The sequence below is a fragment of the Pelobates fuscus genome, chromosome 11 (genome assembly GCF_036172605.1).
Source record: "Pelobates fuscus isolate aPelFus1 chromosome 11, aPelFus1.pri, whole genome shotgun sequence".
In the NCBI taxonomy this organism is placed as follows: domain Eukaryota; kingdom Metazoa; phylum Chordata; class Amphibia; order Anura; family Pelobatidae; genus Pelobates; species Pelobates fuscus.
In genome coordinates, this window is record NC_086327.1 from 24,903,911 (window position 1) to 24,916,845 (window position 12,935).

Here is a 12,935-nt window from a genome sequence, read left to right on the forward strand (position 1 = left end):
AACGGGATTATCGCCTAAACGGATTTTTCCCCTTTTATGCTGAAACGGTCCGTTACATAGACAGACCCCCTCTCTCTGTCTCTGTATATTAGACAGACCCCCTCTCTCTGTATTAGCTCTCTCTGTCTCTCTATATTAGACAGACCCTCTCTCTGTATTAGCTCTCTCTGTCTCTGTATATTAGACAGACCCCCTCTCTCTGTATTAGCTCTCTCTCTCTCTGTCTCTGTATATTAGACAGACCCCCTCTCTCTGTCTCTGTATATTAGACAGACCCCCTCTCTCTGTATTAGCTCTCTCTGTCTCTGTATATTAGACAGACCCCCTCTCTCTGTATTAGCTCTCTCTCTCTCTATATATATATATATTAGACAGACCCCCTCTCTCTGTATTAGCTCTGTCTCTGTATATTAGACAGACCCCCGCTCTCTCTCTGTGTCTCTCTATATTAGACAGACCCCCTCTCTCTGTATTAGCGCTCTCTCTCTATTAGACAGACCCCCTCTCTCTGTATTAGCTCTCTCTCTCTGTCTCTGTATATTAGACAGACCCCCTCTCTCTGTATTAGCTCTCTCTCTGTGTCTCTCTATATTAGACAGACCCCCTCTCTCTGTATTAGCTCTCTCTCTCTATTAGACAGACCCCCTCTCTCTGTATTAGCTCTCTCTCTATATTAGACAGACCCCATCTCTCTGTATTAGCTCTCTCTCTCTGTCTCTCTATATTAGACAGACCCCCTCTCTCTGTATTAGCTCTCTCTCTCTCTCTGTCTCTCTATATTAGACAGACCCCCTCTCTCTGTATTAGCTCTCTCTCTCTCTCTGTCTCTCTATATTAGACAGACCCCCCTCTCTCTGTATTAGCTCTCTCTGTCTCTGTATATTAGACAGACCCCCTCTCTCTGTATTAGCTCTCTCTCTCTCTCTCTCTCTCTCTCTCTCTCTATATATATATATATATATATATATATATATATATATATATATATATATATATTAGACAGACCCCCTCTCTCTGTATTAGCTCTCTCTCTCTCTGTCTCTCTATATTAGACAGACCCCCTCTCTCTGTATTAGCTCTCTCTCTCTCTCTCTCTCTCTCTCTCTCTCTCTCTCTCTCTCTCTCTCTCTCTCTCTCTCTCTCTCTATATATATATATATATATATATATATATATATATATATATATATATATATATTAGACAGACCCCCTCTCTCTGTATTATCTCTCTCTCTCTCTGTCTCTGTATATTAGACAGACCCCCTCTCTTTGTCTCTGTATATTAGACAGACCCCCTCTCTCTGTATTAGCTCTCTCTGTCTCTCTATATTAGACAGACCCCCTCTCTCTGTATTAGCTCTCTCTGTCTCTCTATATTAGACAGACCCCCTCTCTCTGTATTAGCTCTCTCTCTCTGTCTCTGTATATTAGACAGACCCCCTCTCTTTGTCTCTGTATATTAGACAGACCCCCTCTCTCTGTATTAGCTCTCTCTGTCTCTCTATATTAGACAGACCCCCTCTCTCTGTATTAGCTCTCTCTGTCTCTCTATATTAGACAGACCCCCTCTCTCTGTATTAGCTCTCTCTCTCTGTCTCTGTATATTAGACAGACCTCCTCTCTCTGTCTCTGTATATTAGACAGACCCCCTCTCTCTGTCTCTGTATATTAGACAGACCCCCTCTCTCTGTATTAGCTCTCTCTGTCTCTCTATATTAGACAGACCCTCTCTCTGTATTAGCTCTCTCTGTCTCTGTATATTAGACAGACCCCCTCTCTCTGTCTTAGCTCTCTCTCTCTCTGTCTCTGTATATTAGACAGACCCCCTCTCTCTGTCTCTGTATATTAGACAGACCCCCTCTCTCTGTATTAGCTCTCTCTGTCTCTGTATATTAGACAGACCCCCTCTCTCTATATTAGCTCTCTCTCTCTCTATATATATATATATATATATATATATATATATATATATATATCAGACAGACCCCCTCTCTCTGTATTAGCTCTCTCTCTCTCTCTCTCTGTCTCTGTATATTAGACAGACCCCCTCTCTCTGTATTAGCTCTCTCTGTGTCTCTCTATATTAGACAGACCCCCTCTCTCTGTATTAGCTCTCTCTCTCTCTATTAGACAGACCCCCTCTCTCTGTATTAGCTCTCTCTCTATATTAGACAGACCCCATCTCTCTGTATTAGCTCTCTCTCTGTCTCTCTATATTAGACAGACCCCCTCTCTCTGTATTAGCTCTCTCTCTCTCTCTCTGTCTCTGTATATTAGACAGACCCCCTCTCTCTGTATTAGCTCTCTCTCTCTCTCTGTCTCTCTATATTAGACAGACCCCCCTCTCTCTGTATTAGCTCTCTCTCTATATATATATATATTAGACAGACCCCCTCTCTCTGTATTAGCTCTCTCTCTGTCTCTGTATATTAGACAGACCCCCTCTCTCTGTATTAGCTCTCTCTATATATATATATATATATATATTAGACAGACCCCCTCTCTCTGTATTAGCTCTCTCTGTCTCTCTATATTAGACAGACCCCCTCTCTCTGTATTAGCTCTCTCTCTCTCTCTCTCTCTCTCTCTCTATATATATATATATATATATATATATATATATATATATATATATATATATATATATATATATATATATATATTTATTAGACAGACCCCCTCTCTCTGTATTATCTCTCTCTCTCTCTGTCTCTGTATATTAGACAGACCCCCTCTCTTTGTCTCTGTATATTAGACAGACCCCCTCTCTCTGTATTAGCTCTCTCTGTCTCTCTATATTAGACAGACCCCCTCTCTCTGTATTAGCTCTCTCTGTCTCTCTATATTAGACAGACCCCCTCTCTCTGTATTAGCTCTCTCTCTCTGTCTCTGTATATTAGACAGACCCCCTCTCTCTGTCTCTGTATATTAGACAGACCCCCTCTCTCTGTCTCTGTATATTAGACAGACCCCCTCTCTCTGTCTCTGTATATTAGACAGACCCCCTCTCTCTGTCTCTGTATATTAGACAGACCCCCTCTCTCTGTATTAGCTCTCTCTGTCTCTCTATATTAGACAGACCCTCTCTCTGTATTAGCTCTCTCTGTCTCTATATATATATATTAGACAGACCCCCTCTCTCTGTATTAGCTCTCTCTGTCTCTCTATATTAGACAGACCCCCTCTCTCTGTATTAGCTCTCTCTCTCTCTGTATATTAGACAGACCCCCTCTCTCTGTCTCTGTATATTAGACAGACCCCCTCTTTCTGTATTAGCTCTCTCTGTCTCTGTATATTAGACAGACCCCCTCTCTCTGTATTAGCTCTCTCTCTATATATATATATATATATTAGACAGACCCCCTCTCTCTGTATTAGCTCTCTCTCTCTATATATATATATATATATATATATTAGACAGACCCCCTCTCTCTGTATTATCTCTCTCTCTCTCTGTCTCTGTATATTAGACAGACCCCCTCTCTCTGTCTCTGTATATTAGACAGACCCCCTCTCTCTGTATTAGCTCTCTCTGTCTCTGTATATTAGACAGCCCCCCTCTCTCTGTATTAGCTCTCTCTGTCTCTCTATATTAGACAGACCCCCTCTCTCTGTCTCTCTATATTAGACAGACCCCCACTCTCTGTATTAGCTCTCTCTCTCTCTCTCTGTCTCTGTATATTAGACAGACCCCCTCTCTCTGTCTCTGTATATTAGACAGACCCCCTCTCTCTGTCTCTGTATATTAGACAGACCCCCTCTCTCTGTATTAGCTCTCTCTGTCTCTCTATATTAGACAGACCCCCTCTCTCTGTATTAGCTCTCTCTGTCTCTGTATATTAGACAGACCCCCTCTCTCTGTATTAGCTCTCTCTCTCTCTCTCTGTCTCTGTATATTAGACAGACCCCCTCTCTCTGTCTCTGTATATTAGACAGACCCCCTCTCTCTGTATTAGCTCTCTCTCTGTCTCTCTATATTAGACAGACCCCCTCTCTCTGTATTAGCTCTCTCTGTCTCTCTATATTAGACAGACCCCCTCTTTCTGTATTAGCTCTGTCTCTGTATATTAGACAGACCCCCTCTCTCTGTCTCTGTATATTAGACAGACCCCCTCTCTCTGTATTAGCTCTCTCTCTGTCTCTCTATATTAGACAGACCCCCTCTCTCTGTATTAGCTCTCTCTGTCTCTCTATATTAGACAGACCCCCTCTTTCTGTATTAGCTCTGTCTCTGTATATTAGACAGACCCCCTCTCTCTGTATTAGCTCTCTCTCTCTGTCTCTGTATATTAGACAGACCCCCTCTCTCTGTATTAGCTCTCTCTCTGTCTCTGTATATTAGACAGACCCCCTCTCTCTGTATTAGCTCTCTCTGTCTCTCTATATTAGACAGACCCCCTCTCTCTGTATTGGCTCTCTCTCTGTCTGTATATTAGACAGACCCCCTCTCTCTGTATTAGCTCTCTCTCTGTATATTAGACAGACCCCCTCTCTCTGTATTAGCTCTCTCTCTCTCTGTCTCTGTATATTAGACAGACCCCCTCTCTCTGTATTAGCTCTCTCTGTCTCTCTATATTAGACAGACCCCCTCTCTCTGTATTAGCTCTCTCTCTGTATATTAGACAGACCCCCTCTCTCTGTATTAGCTCTCTCTCTCTCTGTCTCTGTATATTCGGCAGGTCCCGCTATACTCCGTGTGTCCGCAGTGCTCGCCCCCGTGTCCCGTGGCCGCGCTCCGCTCGGTTCTCCCGGTGTGGTTTCCTCCTCCCAGCCCGTGTTCCCGGTATCGGAGCCGCCTGACTGTGCGCCCCCCGGGAGAGACCCCTACACCCCCCGGGCCCGACCTCCCACCGGAGCCGCACGGTGTAACCCCGGATACCGAGAGCCCCCGGCTCCCCGAACCCCCCGGCCCGGTCTGTGGTGACCCCGCATCTCCATCCTGCGCCCCCTCTCCCAGCTCCCGGACATGGGGCCCCCAGCGGGCCCCGGGCTGCTCCTGCTCCTCCTCGGCTCCCTGCGGATCAGCGCAGCCAAATATGTGAGGGGTAACCTGAGCACCAAGGAGGTAAAATACCCAAATATTATAAAATAAAGAGACTGAAATATAATAGATACTGTATGGGGGGGATATAGACTGAAATATAATAGATACTGTATGGGGGGGATATAGACTGAAATATAATATATACTGTATGGGGGGGATATAGACTGAAATATAATATATACTGTATGGGGGGGATATAGACTGAAATATAATAGATACTGTATGGGGGGGATATAGACTGAAATATAATATATACTGTATGGGGGGGATATAGACTGAAATATAATAGATACTGTATGGGGGGGATATAGACTGAAATATAATATATACTGTATGGGGGGGATATAGACTGAAATATAATAGATACTGTATGGGGAGGATATAGACTGAAATATAATAGATACTGTATGGGGGGATATAGACTGAAATATAATAGATACTGTATGGGGGGGATATAGACTGAAATATAATATATACTGTATGGGGGGGATATAGACTGAAATATAATGTATGGGAATATAGACTGAAATATAATATATAGTGTATGGGGGATATAGACTGAAATATATAATGTATGGGGGGATATAGACTTAAATATACTGTATGGGGGATATAGACTGAATTATATAATGTATGGGGGGATATAGACTTAAATCTAATGTATGGGGGGATATACATAATGTATAGGGGGATATAGACTGAAATATATAATGTTAGGGGGGGATATAGACTGAAATATATAATGTATTGGGGGATATAGACTGAAATATAATGTAAAGGGAATGTAGACTGAAATATAATATATAGTGCATAGGGGGATATAGACTGAAATATATAATGTATGGGGGGATATAGACTTAAATCTAATGTATGGGGGGATATACATAATGTATAGGGGGATATAGACTGAAATATATAATGTTAGAGGGGGATATAGACTGAAATATATAATGTATTGGGGGATATAGACTGAAATATAATGTATGGGAAATATAGACTAAAATATACTGTATGGGGAGATATAGACTAATATATACTGTATGGGGGATATAGACTAATATATACTGTGTGGGGGAAATAGACTGATATATATACTGTATGGGGGGATATAGACTGATATATAATGAATGGGGGGATAATGGGGGCGGAGCTACCCAAGAGTATATGCTGCCATGACTAATGGTCAGGAAAGACCAATATATACTGTATAGGGGGGATATAGACTAATACATAATGTATTGGGGGGGATATAGACTGAAATATAATGTATGGGGATATAGACTAAAATATACTGTATAGGCTTGATATAGACTAATATATACTGCATGGGGGATATAGACTGAAACATATCGCATGTGGGATATAGACTGAAATATATAATGTATTGGGGGGATATAGACTGAAATATAATGTATGGGGAATATAGACTAATATATACTGTATGGGGGATATAGACTGATATATACTGTATGGGGGGATATAGACTGATATATAATGTATGGGGGATATAGACCAATATATACAGTATAGCGGGGATATAGACTAATACATAATGTATGGGGAGATATAGACTAATATATACTGTATGGGGGATTTAGACTGATATTTAATGTATGGGGGATATAGACTAAAATATACTGTATAGGTGCGATATAGACTAATATATAATGTATAGGGGATAAAGACTGAAATATACTGTTTGGGGTGTGTACTATATACTGTATGGGGGGATATAGAGTGACATATACTGTATGGGGGGATATAGACTAATGTACACTGTATGGCGGGATATAGACTATGTGTTGTATGGGGGATATAGACTATATACTGTATGGGGGGATATAGACTATATGTTGTATGGGGGATATAGACTATATACTGTATGGGGGATATAGCCTATAGTAGGATATAGACTATACACTGATTGGGGACATAAACTAAATAATATATGGAGTATATACTATATACTGTATAAGGTATATAGACTAAATACTGTATGAGGATATATACTAATACAGCATGTTGAGATGAAGACTAAATACTGTATGGAGAGGTACACACTCATAGAGTATGGGAGGATATAGAGTAGATAGAGTAGATTACAGTATGGGGTTATCGATTTAAATGCTGAATGGTGAGATATATGTTAATACAGCATGGGGGTAATAGACTAAATACTCTATGTGGAATATAAACTAATACTGCTGAAGGATATAGACTAAATATTTTATGGGGAGATATAGAATAATATAGTTTGGAGGGATATAAACTAATACTTTATGGGGGCATATACGGTATTCTAAATATTATATGAGGGGCGTACAGACTGGTGCATTACAGGGAATATAGACTAAATACTGTATGGAGGTAAAGACTATTACAGAAGAGTATATTAATTATTACAGAATGGACTGGATATAGGCTATAGCACTATGGGTGTATATAGACTATTATAGTATTGGGGAGCATAAGTTATAATATAGTATAGTATGGAGGTATATAGACTATTAATCTCTGAGTATTTTTTATAAACCCCTACTCACTTATTAACTCTTAATATGGGAGATGGGGTAGGCAGTTTTTTCAATGCATAAGGATTTGAGATAGTGAGCATGTAACATTTTTCCTTTGGTTTTTATAATACAGTAATATAGACTATTCTACTATGGGGGTATATAGACTATTACAGAATGGGGTTAATTTTGATAAATAAAGGTTTTGTGGTTGTCTAAAGGCCAAAATGGGAGTTTCAGAGAAAGTTTATCAAAGTTTCAACTTCTGCTAGCATTGGTAGTAGATCTCTAATAATTTTCTGTGTTTCTTCGAGAGCTGGGTCCTATGTGACCATAAGTGGTACACTTGTAGAGATTTTATTAAGGACACGGAGGCTCATATTATGCTTATCTCTTTCTTTTATTCCTCAGCAGCAAAGAAAGGGTATTTAATATTCAAAGAAAAAAAAGCATGTACCCCAAAGGGTTAACCACAATATAAAGATGTTATCCAATGAGACTGTTCCTAGCACCATAATGTCCCATGTAACCTTAAGCCACTCCTCTTTCTTTGCTGCTGCCTCCTCAGCTAAGTTCAAATTTCTATACCCTCTATATTAATTGTGGGATTGTCAGATATTAACTGCATTTATTTGAGTGTTTTTTATACTGTCTCTTTGTCAGTACTTCTCAAAAGCCACCTACTTTCCTTTCTCCTAACCCTCCAGAGAGTAAGCTGGTTGCTCCTAGTGGGCGTAAATCCACCAAAAAATCCCGTCACTTAGACGAGGATGCCTCCAAAATTTTTCAGATCGACAGGGTACGTCCTGTCACAGATGATGTGGTTGCACCGGGCAAAATCAGTGAGGAGTTGGAAGAGGGCAAAAGCCCCAATTGAATATTCTTAATCCGAGTCGGAACAGGAGGAGGCACTGAGTGAGTCTGATGATGAAGACTCTTATGATTCAGGTGCATTTTTTCCTGAACAAGTTTCCTTGACCGGGCCTGGGGTTAACCCGAAGACTTGGGTGGATGATTCCACACTTCTTTGACCCTCAAGGCGAACCACTCTTTGACCCGGATATTTTACAACATCCGAGATCTTTCGAGTGGTATCCTCTAGATCATGTAGCAAAGTACATTGCTGCGCTCATAAGGAAAACACTGGACAGGGTGGCATGGTGGAACCCCTGCAGACTTGCTAGCTATCAGGCAGTGGATCCAACGGTCCATATGCTTACTTGGCAACGCCATTACAGCACTAGCCACTGAGAGAAGGAAGGGTATATTTGTTCGGAGACAATTTTGTTAAGGAGTAAGGCTCCTATGTAGGGACGTTCACGGCACTGGATAAGGCGCAAGCCAATATGAAGCGAGTGTTCTCCCAGAATGTTTTTGGCGGGGCCGGCAAATATCGGGGCCGTCTGCCCGGCTGTTTCTCCCAGGCTTTATACCATGGTTCTCGTGGCTCTGTTCACTCCATGTTTCAAACACCTGAGTCCAAACCCACCTCACCGTTTTTCCCGGTTCGTGGCAGACCTTGACAATCAGACTCAGAGGCTCTTCCTATAGCTGATGGCCTTATGGTAAGTCCAATTTCCTACCAATAGTCTTCGATATCGGTGGGGGGCAGACTTGGCCATTTTGACAATTAACCTCAGATGCTTGGGTCCTCGAAGCTGTCCTTGGTTATTCCATAGATTTCGTTCAGTACCCTGTTCAGTGGTCTCTACTCAACCACATTGTGTTCTCAATACACGACAGGTGCCTGGTGACGCAGGAAATACAGTCCTTCGCATCCAAAGGCGCAATTTTTTAGAAATTCATCCTCAAACTCCAGGTTTCCTGAGCAACCTCTTCTTAGTCCACAAAAGAGGTGGAGGCGTTCGACCGGTCATCAATCTGCGAGTTTGTTGCATACCACCATTTCAAGATGGAAGGTATTCATTCTTTCCGGGGCCTCCTTCTCCCGAGGGATTGGATGGTAAAACTTGACCTGCAGGATGTGTACCTCACCGTTCCGATGGCCGAAGATTGCCAGAAATTCCAGCAATTCTGTTTGGCACAGACCATGTGGCGATTTAAATGCCTTCCATTCGGCCTCTCTTCGGCCATGGTGCTTTACAAAGCTTCTGAGATCAGTTGTTGCTCTGCTCCGAAGCAGGGGAGTTGTCCTCATAATATACTTGGACGATATCCTCTTAATAGCACAGGACCCTCACCTACTTCACGAACACCTGTCTTGGACGATGACCCTCCTGGTCAACCTAGGTTTCCTGATCAATTGGGAAAAGTCGGTTCTTGAATCCATAGAATTCCTGGGATTCACCATAGATTCCGTGTGTGGAGTACTCCTACTGCCTCCGTTCAAGATCAAGACCATAAAGAAAAAAAAATTGTTGTATGTTAGCCCGACCTTTCCTGACTTTGAGCTACTTGGCAAGAATCATCTGCCTTTTTGTCAGCATCGATCAAGCCATATTTCCCAGCCCACTACACTACAGAGCACTTCAGTGCCTAAAAGCCAGACCCAAACCTTCGCTTGGGTCACTCATATTCAGACTCTGTTCCTCTTGACTGCACAGCCAAAGAGGAACTCCAATGGTGGCTACAACACATGGAGGCATGGAATGGGCGAGCAATCTTTGGCACCACTCCGGACTTCATAGTAGAATCAGATGCAAGCACGCTGCGTTCCTACCTCCACTGAGGGGAAATGGTCCATGGAAGAACGGAGAATGCATATCAATTCAGGGAGATCTCAAAATACTGGCATGGCTCCTTTCCAGAGATTCTGTTTCGTCCCAAATATTCCAAGAACAACTCTGGACCTTCTGGTGGGAGTTTGGGCATCCAGAACAAGGAAATCCTACCTCCATGCCTGGAATTCATGGAACGGTTGGTGCATGGAAGAGCATGTGGATCCCATTTCTGCTCCTGTTATGTCTTGGGATTCCTCACTTCATTTTTTGAACACAGACTGGAGTACCGTACCATAATTCTATATAGATCAGCCATCTCAGCGGGTCATCAGGGTTGGAACGGATTTCCATCAGGTAAACATGCCATGGTATGTCGACTACTTTGTGGCATCAGATTTGCACGTCCACCACGTCCTAGATATTCCTCCTTATTGGACGTGGGACTTGTTCTCAGACTTTTTGAAAACTGGCCTCAGAATAAAGACCTCTCGCTCAAGCAGCTTACAGGAAAACTAGTTTTCATGTCTCACATGTTAATGCCCTGGACATTTCGGCACGTTCCTTTACTCAAGATGGCATTTCCTTTGACATTTCAAGACGCACAAAGACATCTATTACCTCAGTCTTTTACCAAGCCTTTCCACATAACATAAATCTATACCCAGTGTCCTGTCTCAAGGAATTTGAAGAAAGGACCTTTTCAGTATGCGACCCTACATATCCGGATTTGTTTCTTGCAATTCCACGTCCACATCTACTTGCTTCTACATTCACCTTATCTCGTTGGGTAAAATGGATGATGACATTGGCAGACATTGACACTTCCGCATACGGAGCACACTCTGTTAGAGGCGCCATGGTATCTAAAGCCTTCTCCTTGGCATGCAAATTAGAAGATCTCCTCCGTGCCGCTGATTGGTCCCGTGAATCTACTTTTCAAGTTTTATTTTCGTCCAGTGCCTCACTTTTCTACTATCGTGGTTGCACAGCTTTGAACTAGCATAATATGAGCCTCCGTGTCTTTTAATACATATACCAGATTTGACTAATTCCATGACGTAAAGTCATGATTTTATTAAGGACACAAAGGAGAGTATTATCCCACCTGATACATATATGTTAGATATATGTTTTATTTTCCCATGAGCTGGGTTTACGACCTTTTGATCCTGCTTGTTGTTTTTCTTGACCAAACTGTATGATATTAATGTTTGTAACATCGGACATACTGTAGGTCTATTGATACATTGTGGATAAATCCTACGTTCAGGAACATATTTTACCACTTTTTTCTCTATCTCGTACATCCTCTTAATTAGTTTGCACACCGGTCAACATTGGCTTATGCACGGTCGAGCGGATGCATACAAGTTTCCTAGTTGGAGTTTTCAAGTGTTGATTTGTTCTGGAGGCGATGGTTTCTTCGCACCGAGTTGGATGTCCAGTTTTCGGTTATCCTGGGATATTGGTCGGCATCATTAAGAAAGAGGAGTGGCTTAAGGTCGCATGGGACATTATGGTGCTAGGAACAGTCTTATTGGATAACATGTTTATGTTGTGGTTAACCCTTTGGGGTACATGCTTTATTTTTCTTTGAATATTAAATATCCTTTCTTTGCTGCTGAGGAATAAAAGAAAGAGATAAGCATAATACTTGCCTCCGTGTCCTTAATAAAACAATGACTTTATGTCATGAAATTAGTCAAATCTGGTCATTTTTTTTCTTCCTGTTTTGTTGCAAGTGTATGCGTGGAGTTTTCAGAGTGGATTTGTTCGGTAATAGTCCTTGATCTGAATCCTTTCTGTCTAAAAGACAAGGAGAGTACATTTAGATGTGAATTACGGTCATTCGAGCCTGAACATATTTGAGGGAACCTAGCTGCTTGGCTGTCGATGATACTCTGTTAAAGAATGGAAGGGGTGGAAGCTGATAAAGACTTGATTAAGACTGTGTATTGGTCGAAACATTGATTTATTTATTTGATTTTCTTTATTTTTTTCCCCCAAAAAATACAGTGAGTGCTGTCATTTCTAATATATATATATATATATATATATTAGTTTCTGTTTTGGCAAGAGACAGAAGCGAAGGTCTGTACGGTATATACTGATGGTTTGCATAGTTTATAGACTCTTTATCTATACTTGCATGCTGTGTGTTCTAATAAGCCTATCAATATGTTATAATTTATGTGCTGGGCCTCCTGTTTCAGACAGCTGGCACCATTCTGCAGACTGGGTCTGTATGATAGGGTGGCATGAAGACTACTCTAGGCTGCTCAAAGCTGGCATCATATTGGCATGAAAATAGAGTCCAATGTTGTGTTCTATACTTTGCCCACGCTTAATGCACACGATTCCAGCAGCTGGTGCCAACACTAGTGTTGCCAGACATCCATGTTGAAACGTCTAGCATACACAGCATGTAAACATAGCAGGACAGCTGTGCTAATGGAGCACACAATATTTTCATGTTATCTCTGATACTGAAAGTAGAAGAAAGTAGAAGACTTAGAATGTCATTTATTCATAGCTGTGACAAAACAACAGGTGATAAACCGCGTCAAACAGAACTGAAAAAAAAAATCACACGGTATACTCAAGCTTAACAATAACCCAATAATGTGTACTAAATTATGTACTGTATAAACGTACTCTCTCTGGAGTAAAGTAATTTTGTATTTCCGTACTAGGAAA

General features: G+C 41.5%; 1 protein-coding gene across 1 annotated transcript in view; it reads left to right on the top strand.

Moving 5' to 3' along the window:
• Window positions 1-4,658: 4,658 nt before the first annotated feature.
• TMEM145 (transmembrane protein 145) overlaps window positions 4,659-12,935 on the top strand; it is a 64,937-nt gene continuing 56,660 nt past the window's right edge. Inside the window, exon 1 of the mRNA XM_063436619.1 lies at window positions 4,659-5,065. Within this exon, the coding sequence (XP_063292689.1) occupies window positions 4,967-5,065 (99 nt within the window). The 5' untranslated portion in view covers window positions 4,659-4,966. The remainder of the gene's footprint in view (window positions 5,066-12,935) is intronic.